Source organism: Symphalangus syndactylus, chromosome 24 (genome assembly GCF_028878055.3).
Source record: "Symphalangus syndactylus isolate Jambi chromosome 24, NHGRI_mSymSyn1-v2.1_pri, whole genome shotgun sequence".
Classification (NCBI taxonomy): Eukaryota; Metazoa; Chordata; class Mammalia; order Primates; family Hylobatidae; genus Symphalangus; species Symphalangus syndactylus.
The window spans coordinates 21942281-21954753 of NC_072446.2; the positions used below are offsets into that span (position 1 = coordinate 21942281).

The following is a 12473-nucleotide window of genomic DNA, read 5'->3' on the forward strand; positions in this document are numbered from 1 at the left end:
AAGGCGAAACCCCGTCTCTACTAAAAACACAAAAATTAGCCAGGCGTGGTGGCGCCGGCTTATAGTTTCAGCTACTTGGGAGGCTAAGGCAGGAGAATTGCTTGAACCTGGGAGGCAGAGGCTGCAGTGAGCCAAGATGGTGCCGCTGCACTCCAGCCTGGATGACAGAGCAAGACAGTCTCAGAGAAAAAGAAAAAAAAAAAAAAGGCAAGAAAGCACTCCGCAGGGTGGGAGTGGGCCCGAGCATGCGGCTCAAGGGTCTGGTTACAAAGTTTCTGGGCTTTAAGTACCCTGTTTGAGGTTCCTATGGCCTGCCCCTTTTCTGGATAAAGGATTTGGTCTGTGGTTAGAGGCTGAGGTGGATGGTGCCCTATGCAGATAGAGGGATGGTCCCTGTTTCGCCAGCGGCCCATCCACACCCTCCCTTTCCATCTGAGCCGTGGTTGGAGGCGGGAGGGCTGTAGGGAGCGTTGCCCTTTGATCCTTTACTACTGAGTGTGGAGAGACGGGCTTTTTCCTTTTGGGTTAGCTTTAGGAAGATTGCGTTAATTGGCCTTAGATTCCCTGTCCCTTCAGACCTTGGTGTCTTTCCTTGATTTAGCATGAATTGGCCTGGTTTCCTGCCTCCAGATCCTGTTCTCCTGCTCAGTCACTGTCCCTAACCATCTGGCTAAGGGCCCTCAGGGCGGTCAGAGTCTAAGAAATGTTTCTTTTTTTCTTTTTGAGACAGAGTCTGGCTCTGTTGCCCAGGCTGGAGTGCAATGGCGCAATCTCGGCTCACTACAACATCTGCCTCCCAGATTCAAGCGATTCCCCAGCCTCAGCCTCTCAAGTAGCTGGGATCACAGGTGCCCACCACCATGCCCAGCTAATTTTTTTATATTTTTAGGAGAGATGGGGTTTCACCGTGTTGGCCAGGCTGGTCTTGAAGTCCTGACCTCAGGCGATCCACCCGCCTTGGCCTCCCAAAGTGCTGGGATTACAGGCATGAGCCACTGCGCCCGGCCTTGAGAAAGATTTCTAAAGGGGTCAAGGCCTTGTAACCTGGAGTTCCTAGGCCGCACCTGTGACCATGGGCGAGGCCCTGGCCTTGGAGGCCCAAGCCTCCATTTCCTGTTTTATTTTGCTTTTTTTTTTTTTTTTTTTTTTGAGGTAGAGTCTTGCTCTGTTGCCCAGACTGGAGAGCAGTGGCATGATCTCGGCTCACTGCAGCCTCCACCTCCCAGACTCAAGTGCTCCTTCCACCTCTGCCTCCTGAGTAGCTGGGACTAGAAGTGTCTGTCGGTCACCACATTAGCCCAGCTAATGTATTCATTTTTTTGTAGAGACGGGGGTTTCGCTAGGTTATCCAGGCTGGTCTCGAACTCCTGAGCTCAAGTGATCTGCCTGCCTTGGCTGCCCGAAGTGTTGGGATTACAGGTGTGAGCCACCGCACCCAGCCCATTTCCTCTTAAATCCGTTAAGTACAGTGACATCTGAAGAGTAAGCATCACTCTTAGTGATCTTTAAGGCTTTGGGGTCAGAGAAATGTGTGTGTGAATTCAGTTCCGTCTCGCGTGGTTGGTTGTGACACTGCCCTAAGCAAGTCACTCATCTCTCAGAGCCTTCCTTTCCTCCCCTGTAAATAATTCTCCAGTCCACAGAGGGTTGTCTTGGGGGTGGAAATAAGGATTCGTGTAAAGAGTTTGGTAGAGGCTGGGCTCAGTGGCTCATGGCCTGTAATCCCAGCACTTTGGGAGGCTGAGGCAGGAGGATTGCTTGAGCCCAGGAATTCGAGACCAGCCTGGGCAACATGGCAAGACCCTGTCTTTACAAAAAATACAAATAAATTTAAAAATTAGTCCGGCATGGTGGTACATGCCTGTGGTCATAGCTACACAGGAGGCTGAGGCAGGAGGATCACTTGAACCCAGGAATTCAAGGATGCAGTGAGCTGTGATGGCACCACTGCATTCCAACCTGGGCATCAGAGCAAGAACCTGTCTCAAAAACAAGCAACAGTTTAGAGCAGAGCTCCTCGCACACCATCCACGCTATTGTATTGTAAGATGAAGACCATCGACCTGTATAACCTAAGAGCCCGCTGGGCCGTCTGCGCCTGAAATGGCCTCTGGGCGCCGATGGCATCCTGGCCTTCTGTTCTCTCCTCCAGCCCGTTTGATACTGAGAGCTTCCTGGTGTCACCCAGCCCCACAGGCAAGTTTTCTGTGGGCAGCAGGAAGGGCTCCTTGTACAACTGGACACCCCCGAGCACCCCCAGCTTCCGGGAGAAATACTACCTGGTGAGTGAGACTTCCCCAGCGCAGGGCCGCTGTGGTCACCCTGGGATGGGGGCAGCACGTGGGAGCTGGGCGGAGCAGTCTGGCCCCCCTAGACCTGGCAAGCCTCGGGCTCAGCTTCTGTTTGGGGCGATCCTGGGTGTTTTCCTGTGTGCTTTCTTCCTCTGCTGCCAGCCTCCATCCTAGCCTGGGTTCTGGGCTTGGCTGGTCCTTCAGGACATCTGCAACGGGCTCTCTGGATGGTTCTAGCACCCCAACCATGGCCTTGGCCTTAATATATATGTTTCTAGTAGTATTGACAGAGTGCCCAGTAAAACATCTCCTTCCCGTGATCTCCATGGATCAGGGTTCCCTCCTTAATGCTGTCATCAATTTCTTCCATATTCTTCCAGAGACAGCAATCCATCTACCAGCAAGTGTATGCACCTTTTTTTTTTTTTTTGAGACAGAGTTTCGCGCTTGTCGCCCAGGCTGGAGTGCAGTCGCGCAATCTCAGCTCACTGCAACCTCCACCTCCTCCCAGGTTCAAGCGATTCTCCTGCCTCAGCCTCCTGAGTAGCTGGGATTACAGGCACACGCCACCACATCTGGCTAATTTTTGTATTTTTAGTAGAGACGGGGTGTCACCATGTTAGCCAGGCTGGTCTTGAACTCCTGATGTCAGGTGATCCACTCACCTCGGCCTCCCAAAGTGCTGGGATTACAGGCATGAGTCACCGTGCCCAGCTCTCTCTGGACTTCAATATCTGTATCAGAGAAGTGAGAATAACAGCACTGCCCTTATGGGATTGTTGTGAGAGTTAACTGAGTTAATGGACATCAACCACTATCATTGGTTCAGGTGATGAGAGGTAAGGGTTCATGTCCGTGTACTCAGATTCACACTGTGGCACTGTACTCGCCACCCGTGTGGCCTGAGGATCTCTCCGAGGTTAGGGCAGTGCCACCCCCATGGGGTGTGGTGAGGGTAATGTGAAGGCCCTGGAATAGGGCCGGCAACCTCAGAATGCTTAATGACAGCTGCTGCTGTTTCTATGGTGTGTATGTCATGCCCTTCTTTCATTCATTCGCTTCACTCATTCAAAACTAGGCTGGGCGCGGTGGCTCATGCCTGTAATCCTAGTACTTTGAGAGGCCGAGGCAGGTGGGTCACCTGAGGTCAGGAGTTTGAGACCAGCCTGGCCAACATGGCGAAACCCCGTCTCTATTAAAAATACGAAAATTAGCCAGGCATGGGGGAGTGCCACTGTAATCCCAGCTACTCAGGAGGCTGAGGCAGGAGAATTGCTTGAGCCCTGGAGGTGAAGGTTGCTGTGAGCCGAGACAGTACCAATGCACTCCAGCCTGGGCAACAGAGCGAGACTATTTCAAAACAAAACAAAACAAACGAAACTATATGCCAGGCTCTGCTCCAGGCCAGGCAAAGACTGTGCCCTCAAGGAGCTGAAATTCTACAGGGGAAACAGATGATATCAAAATCCGAAAAGTGCACAGCCAGCCCCAGGGGCATAAGGACTGTGGGAGACAGCAGGAAGGGAAGGGGCCCACTGGGGCCAGGTGGAAGTTGCCACTTAAAAAAGGCCGTCCAGGGCAGGGTTCTCAGGAGAGGTGACACCTAAGTAAGGTCCTGAGGAGGCGAGGGCACAAGCCGTGAAGGCACATGGGGAAGAGCGTTCTGGCGAGAGCACAGTCAGTGCAAAGGCCCTGAGGCAGGAACGTGGGGCCCAGCCCACAGGGCATGAGCAACAACCAGGAGGCTGCCGAGGCTGGGGGGAGTGAGTTGGAGGCGGGATGGGGGATAAGTGCAGAGAGGGGACAGGGTCTTGTCTGCACCTCTGGGATGCTGGTCACCTCGGCAGGCCTCAGTCATCCTGAGAACATGGGCATGCAGAGCAGGTGTCTGTCAGGGGAAGCCCCTCTGGGGGACTTGCTGTGGTCCCTGGGGTGGCTGGTGAGGCCGTTCCCGTGTCCCCTCTCCAGTCTGTCCTACAGCAGCCAACACAGCAGGCCTTGCTGCTGGGTGGCCCAAGGGCCACCTCCATCCTCAGCTACCTGTCTGACAGCGACCTCCGGGGTCCCAGCCTAAGAAGCCAGAGTCAAGAGCTGCCTGAGATGGACTCCTTCAGCTCTGAGGACCCCCGAGACACGGAGACGAGCACGTCGGCGTCCACCTCAGATGTGGGCTTCCTGCCCTTGGCCATCGGCCCCCACGCCTCCATTGAAGAGGAGGCTCGGGAGGACCCCCTGCCCCCAGGTCTCCTGCCAGAGATGGCCCACCTCTCGGGAGGCCCATTTGCAGAGCAGCCTGGCTGGAGGAACTTAGGAGTGGAGAGCCCCAGCCTGCCACAGGGCTCCCTGTTCCACAACGGCACAGCCTCGAGTAGCCAGAATGGCCACGAGGAAGGGGCAACCGGGGACAGAGAGGATGGGCCTGGCGTGGCCCTCGAGGGGCCTCTGCAGGAGGTCCTGGAGTTGCTGAGGCCCACAGACTCCACCCAGCCCCAGCTCCGGGAGCTGGAGTACCAGGTCCTCGGCTTCCGGGACAGGCTGAAGGTATGTGCACCCCGCCCTGGGCGGCAGCCCTGCTTTGCTGATGGCATGATGACCAGGAGTGGGCTCTGGGGCCACGCAGCCTGGGCCGGCATCCTGGCCTCACCTCTGTGTGACCTGGGTGGGCCGTGTCTCTCTGGGCCTTGGTTTCCTCATCTGGCAAATGGAGATAACAGCAGCCCTCATGGGGCTCAGGAAGATTCTAAGAGTTCACAGTCGATAGCTCATGCACGTCCAGCCAGAACCTGGCCCCATCTCGCACCTTCTGACCTGGGTGGGTGGGGCTGTGGCTCGTGGCTACAAACCCAAACTTAGAGTGTTGCCAGGGTCGGAGCTGGCTCCGTGGAAGGCCCCACGCAGTTTCCTGTTTGCCTCATCCACGCACCCTGCACTGAACCTTCTCCTCCACAGGGCTCATACCCCGGGCCGTTCTCAGTTCACAGGAGGGCTTAGGTGGCAAGTGGCTTTCAGGGGCACTGACCTAGGCAAATTATTTACATTCTCCTTTTGTGTTTACACAAATTTGAATGTACATCAAAAAAATGTATACCACTAGTACCTACTAATACATCAGTTAACTTAAGGGTGTCCTTCCCTGAACACCCTCTTTTATTTTTTATGTATTTATTTTTTGAGATGGAGTCTCACTCTGTTGCCCAGGCTGGAGTGTAGTGGTGCAATCTCGGCTCACTGCAACCTCCTCCTCCCAAGTTCAAGCAATTCTCCTGCCTCAGCCTCTCGAGTAGCTGGGACTACAGGTGCACACCACCACGCCTGGCTAATTTTTGTATTTTTAGTAGAGATGGGGTTTTGCCATGTTGGCCAGGCTGGTCTCAAACTCCTGACCTCAGGTAATCCGCCTGCCTCAGCCTCCCAAAGTGCCAGGATTACAGGCATGAGCCACTGTACCCGGCCTGGACACCCTCTTTTAAATGGCAACTTCCACCTGGCCCCGGCAGGCCCATCCCTTCCTGCTCTGTGTTCCCGAGGTCCTTATGCCCTCAAACTGGCTGTGCACTTCTCTGATTTTGCTGTTTTCTGTTTTCCTCTTTTGTGTAAGATACACTTTGGCACTGAAATAGTTAACAGCTCTCTTCAAACACATTTTATCGCCAACCACACCTCCAACAGGACAAATCAGCACAGGGGAAAAAATGTTTAATTTCTCATTTTACATCCATAACTTTAAAAATATGTTCAGTTTATCACTGCTATGGTTGTTAAAAAGGACTGAAAATTTCCAGAAAAAAATTTAAGAAATAATGTCAACTTTTTGGTACTTCATGTTTTTCATTTTTCTTGAGACAGGGTCTCACTCTGTTGCCCAGGTTGGAGTACAGTGGTGCGATCTTGGCTCACTGCAACCTCCGCCTCCTGGGATCACACGATCCTCCTCCCTCAGCCTTCTGAGTAGCTGAGGCTACAGGCACACATCACCATGCCTGGCTAATTTTGTTTATTTTTTGTAGAGACAGGGTCTCACTTTGTTGCCCAGGCTGGTCTCAAACTCCTGGACTCACGCAATCCTCCTGCCTCAGCCTCCCGAAGTGTTGGGATTACAGGCGTGAGCCACCACACCTGTACCTTTTTTGTACTTTTTAACAGCCTCTTTTTGTAGACCAATTTGAGTCAGCATGCGCATTTGTCATATACTTGTGTTTTGAAAAATTACACCCATTTTACATAAAAATGTTAATGCTGCAATAATCATTTTAAACACCTTTGAGGAACTTTTCTTTTTTTGGCAAATGAAGTCAGAACAATGCAAATTGATTACAGACCGTGGTTTTTAGTTTTTCTGGAAAGAAATGACACACACACACATTTATGCAAATCTGTGTGTATATGAATACATATATGATGGTGGGTGCGGTGGCTCACGTCTGTAATCCCAGCACTTTGGGAGGCCAAGGCAGGTGGATTGCTTGAGGCTAGGAGTTCAAGAGCAGCCTGGCCAACATGGCAAAACCCCATTTCTACTAAAAAGACAAAAAAATTAGCCGAGCGTGGTAGCGTGCGCCTGTAGTCCCAGCTACGTGGGAGGCTGAGGCAGGAGAATCACTTGAACCCGGGAGGCGGAGGTTACAGTGAGCCAAGATCGCATCAATGCACTCCAGCCTGGGCAACAGAGTGAGACTCTCTCTCTCAAAAGAAAAAATTGTGTGTGTGAGCGCATACATACACACATACATATACACGATTTATCCTCATTATTTATGGATACTGTATTTTGGAATTCATCTACTTGCTAAAATTTATTTCTAACCCCCAAATCAATACTCGAGGTGATTCCAAAATGGGTTTTGGGGCCAGGCAGAGTGATAGAAAATCTGAGCTGCTTGAAGCGCACGTTCCCAGCTGAGGTCAAGCGAGGCAATGCTTTGCCTTCCTATTTCAACGCCCAAATGGTAAACAAGTGTCCTCATGGTCTATTTAATGCCATGTTTTTCAAGTTTTTGTGCTTCTTGTTGACAGTTTCACTGTTTAAATGGTTCCCAAGCCCAGAGCTTCAGTGCCAGCTGGTGTTCCTCAGTCCAGGAAGCCTGTGAAATGCCCTACGGAGAAAATGCGTGTTAGATGAGCTTCCTTCAGGCATGAGTTGTAGCGATGCTCGCTATTGAGTTCAACGTTAATGAATCAAAAATAACTTTTTTTTTCTTTTTTTTGGAGACAGAGTCTCACTCTGTTGTCCAGGTTGGAGTGCAGTGGCATGATCACGGCTCACTGCAACCTCCACTTCCTGGGTTCAAGTGATTCTCTTGCCTCAGCCTCCCTAGTACCTGGGGTTACAGGCACCTACCATCACGCCTGGCTAATTTTTGTATTTTTAGTAGAGACGAAGTTTCACTATGTTGGCTAGGCTGGTCTTGAACTCCTGACATCAGGTCATCCACCTGCCTCAGCCTCCCAGAGTGCTGGGATTACAGGCGTGAGCCACCACACCCGGCCAACAATAGCTATTAAATAAGGTGTCTTTAAACTGAAAGACACATACAAGGTTCTGTATTGCTGAGTTGATAAAACTGCTGTGACCAGAGGTTCACAGGAACCTAACCCAGTATCTCCCTTAGGAGCAATGGTTCAGCTTTTGCTGATTCAGTTTTTTTGCTATGATTTTATAGAACATAAACTGCCCCCCTTTTTTTTTCTGAGATGGAGTCTTGCTCTGTTGCTCAGGCTGCAGTGCAGTGGCACAATCTTGGCTCACTGCAACCTCTGCCTCGCTGGTTCAAGCAATTCTCCTGCCTCAGCCTCCTGAGTAGCTGAGACTACAGGTCTGTGCCACCACACCCGGTTAATTTTTGTATTTTTAGTAGAGATGGGGTTTCATCATGTTGGCCAGGCTGGTCTTGAACCCCTGACCTCAAGTGATCTGCCCGCCTGGGCCTCTAGAACATAACTACCTTGACTATTGAGAATCAGCAGTCTATATGCATGTATTGATACACACGTACATACACACGTATGCCTATATTTTTGTACTGGAAAATGTGATCTCTGCAACCAGCCTTGTTATTCCCTTCGTCCTCGAGATTTTCTCTTTGGCTCCACGGTTAGGATCCTGGTTTGGTTTTATGGCTTCTGCTTGGGCTGTGCCTTGGCTGCAGTTTGTGTTGGACACAAGGCCTGGGTGGGGTGTGCTGGGAACGGGGGCAGGAACCAGCCCTGGAGCCAGCCACGAGTTGGGGACAAGACAGAAATCTCCAGGGAGGGAGCTGCCACTGGAGGCTCTGGTGACTTGACCAGTGGCGAGTTGGTGGCCCCAACACTCTCCCTTAATCTGTTGGGGAGAGAAACCCAACAGGGAGGAGGAACCCGGAGCCCACAGGCCTCTGAGCCTCATGAAGAGGCATTCGCCTGACCTACACCATGTATTTAAAATACTTTGAAATTTGTTGTTGGTATTTCAAAACTGGGCAGTTCCCCATAAAAATCTATGTTTTAGAGTTTTCTTAGAACTGGGCAATCTACGAGTGCGGCCCCCTCTTAGGGGAGGCACCTGCGCTCCTGCCTCCCCGGTCCCTGCTGGGGCCGCTCACTCACTCCTGCCATTGGCCTTGTCCCTATGAGTGTTTGAGATACAGGGGAGGGTTTTCAGATCTGCCCCCCTCAAGATTCTGCCCCTACCTTGTCACAGGCCATTCAGGAGGGACTTTGGGGGGTGCCACGCCCAGTGCCACGCCTTGGGCCAGCAGCTGGGCTTGTGCTGGGGGACAGTGTGTGGGATTGGGGCTTGGGACTGGGACATTGCCCAGGTCTGCCGTGAGGCCCCTGGCCAGTGTCCTGGTTGGGTGGGTAGGGCCCAGTGCTGCCCTCAGGTCTGGCCACTTCGTCCACAGCCCTGCAGAGCACGGCAGGAGCACGCCTCGGCCGAGAGCCTGATGGAGTGCATCCTGGAGAGCTTCGCCTTCCTCAATGCCGACTTCGCCCCGGATGAGCTGTCCCTGTTTGGGGGCTCCCAGGGTCTCCGGTGAGTGCACCTACTTCCAGCAGTGACCCAGTGGCCAGCACTCCTACCGGGTGACCCAAGCTCCACGTTTCCCGCCAGCCGCCCAGTCTGTTTCTCCCACTGTCCTTGGCTCAGCTCTTGTCACTCTATCGTGCACCCTTCCCCACGCCATCCCCGCACATCCCCCACCTGGCTCAGAGCCGGTCCTCAGAGACCACGAAGTAGATGAGATCACCCCAGCCTGGCCCTGAACCTTCTGCTCCAAGAAACCAGATTTTAGTATTATTTTTTAAACCTTAAAAAATAACCACCGAGTATATAGTAGAAGTTCTTTGAGGCCAGGCACAGTGGCTCATGCCTGTAATCCCAACATTTTGGGCGGTGGAGGCGGGCGGATTGCCTGAGGTCAGGAGTTCGAGACCAGCCTGGCCAACATGGTGAAACCCTGTCTCTACTAAAAATACAAAAATTGGCACGGTGGTGAGAGCCTGTAATCTCAGCTACTCGGGAGGCTGAGGCAGGAGAATTGCTTGGACCCGGGAGGCGCAGGTTGCGGTGAGCCAAGATGGCACCACTGCACTCCAGCCTGGGCGAAAGTAAGACTCTGTCTCAAAAAAAAAAGAAAATGAATAAAAAGCTCTTTGCCCTCTAACCAAGGGGCAGCAGTACCCAGTGCCGTTCCCTCTGTCCCACCGCAGGGCCCACACCTCCCATGACAGCTTCCCTCGAGGCTATGCAGCCTCACCTGCCCCAGCTCCCGAGGGCTTCTGTATCCACATCTCACCACATGGAAGAGCAGAGGCTCAATTCCTTCTCCTCGCCTCTCACAATCCCATGGACGAGTGCGGTATTTCGTGCCACACTTGCTTCCGCCCTTCCTGAGTGGCTGTGAGTGGGTCGGGCAACAGGTCCAGCCTCTACCACGGAGCGGACTTGGTGTGAGGCACTCTTGCCCAACGTATTTCATGCACCCCTCATGGCCTTGAGTGTGGGGTTCCTGCCTCCCTTGACAGATGAGTCACCTGAGCCTTGGGGAGGCAGACTTGTCCAGCGTCACAGAGCTGGGATGAGTTGGAATTGTCTTCTACCTCCACGAGATCTCCTGGAAGATGACTGCCCGCCCTGCCTTCCCCAAGCCCTTGGCTACACCGCCCAGCTCTGTTTCGAGTTGCTGCGGCCCTTTCCCCCTTTCCCCTTCCTCTTCAGTTGAACTCCCTGGGACCTGGAGTGGGCCTCCCTGACCTGGGGCTTGCTGGGAAGGGAGGGTTCCCCCACCCTCAGAGGGAGCTGAACTGCTAACCGGAATGGTCACCCAGTTTTCAATTCAACTCAGAAAGGACCGGCCCTTGCCCCCACCGTCATCACTGAAAGCTTCATCCAGGGAACTCACAGCCGGTGCCCCGGAGCTGGACATGCTGCTGACGGTACACCTCCAAGTCTGCAAAGCTCTGCTGCAGGTGGCTGGGCTAGGGGACTTGTCAGGGAGGGGCAGACAGGGGTTTGGAGTCCTCTTTGCAAAGGGCTCATCTTGAAGGTGGTGGGAAGCATGAAGGGGTGACAGACCTGCATCCTGGAAGCCTGTGAGACTGAGGCTGTTCCCCAGTGGAAGAGGCAGACCAGGGTCTGGGTGAATACTCGTGTGGCTCTTACGCAGGCCAAGCCCTAAACTAAAGGCTGTGGTGGTGACTCTCATCTATAGTTGCCAGAACCCTAATGCAAACTGGCTCAGCCAACAGGAAAATTTATCGGCTCATGGTATTGAAAGCCTCAGAGGTAGGCTTCAGGCCCGGCTGGATGCACGGGTTCAAGTGCTATCAGGACTAGCTCTCTCTCAGTTCTGCTTTGCAATGTGGGTTGGCTTCACTTTCAGGCAGGTTGGTCCTCCTTCTGGGGGCAAAGGTGGTCCCTGGCAGCCCAGCCTGCATCCCATTAGCTCAGCCACCTTGGTGAAAGGGGAATCCCCAGATGACAGTCAGGGAGGCCCCCGGGACAGAAGAGATGGGCACAAGCAGGTGGGAGCCACAGCCGTAACGGCTGACCTCAGCGGGCATGTTCCATGCTAACCTGGAGCATCTGGGCTGCTTCCCAGAAACTGGCCTCCCCTAATTTATCAAGGCTGGTCCAGGATTGCCTCCTGGAAGAAGTGGCACAGCAAAAGCACGTTCTGGAGACACTTTCTGTCCTTGACTTTGAGAAAGTCGGCAAGGCAACATCCATTGAAGAGAGTAAGTAGCTGCTACCACCCAGGGGCTGCCTGTGTGAACGGCACGGGGACGGGATCAAAGCTTGGGGAGCCTCTTCTCCCTTCCTAATAGCCAAAGTTAACCAGGGCCCAGAGTGGAGGCTGTGGCTGGGCTGGGCTCAGAGATACACACTGTTTGCGGGGAGGTAAGGGAGGCAAGTCTTGGAGTTGCAGCATACTCTTCAGTCAGCTGTGTGACTCCAGGCAAATGATTCACCTCTCTGAGCCTCTGCTTTCCTATCTGTATAGGAGGAGGGCACTGCATAGGGTTCAGTGAGGTAACCCCAGGCCACATTCAAGGTGCAGAATGTGCCCTCAAAAAGTAGCTGTGATCCCAGCTGTGCCTCTGCCCCGTGTGACCTCCCCTCTCAGAAGGCCAGGTTCCTTGTCCGTAAGGAGAGGCTGGTGACAGCAGCCCCTCCCAGGTTGTTGTGGGGACTGCAGGTGGTCGCCCTGGTAAGATGCTTAGAGCCAAAGCTGCTCATGTGTCACATGGGAATGCAGGGAAGGGACCTCACATCAAGCCACACCGTCCCCTCCTCCCTACCCCCTCAGGTCCTAGTGGAGGGAAACCTTTGTGGTCCTTGTCACGTGCTCTCCCCGAGTCACCATTCAGGTTTCTGAACTGGGGCTTTCAGTCATCCCACAGGCCTCGCGGAGGAAGGGGTGCCTGAAGCTGTGGAGAGGGTGCACAGGGCCTGGCAGCATCCTGTCCTGCCCTGCCACGACGCTGCTGAACCAGCTCAAGAAAACCTTCCTGCACAGAGTCAGAGGGAAATACCCAGGACAGCTGGAAACAGGTGGGTTCCCTTCTGTCCTGTCGTCCCCTCCCACAGAAAGGCTGTATTGAGTCTCCAGGGCCTTCAGGGTGGCCACAGCTGGCCTAATTTCAGCCCTGTCTTCACTTCTGTGTCTTCATGCCATTGGACAGAGGTTTCTTGGCTTCAATGCG

At 53.3% G+C, this 12473-nt stretch overlaps 1 protein-coding gene across 1 annotated transcript in view; it reads left to right on the top strand.

The window, feature by feature from the left end:
- Positions 1 to 12473, top strand: part of RIPOR3 (RIPOR family member 3) — a 104851-nt gene that overhangs the window by 84358 nt on the left and 8020 nt on the right. The window contains exons 12-17 of the mRNA XM_055266785.2: positions 2153 to 2282; positions 4260 to 4832; positions 9170 to 9300; positions 10613 to 10736; positions 11369 to 11504; positions 12160 to 12321. Coding sequence (XP_055122760.2) covers positions 2153 to 2282; positions 4260 to 4832; positions 9170 to 9300; positions 10613 to 10736; positions 11369 to 11504; positions 12160 to 12321 — 1256 coding nt within the window. The remainder of the gene's footprint in view (positions 1 to 2152; positions 2283 to 4259; positions 4833 to 9169; positions 9301 to 10612; positions 10737 to 11368; positions 11505 to 12159; positions 12322 to 12473) is intronic.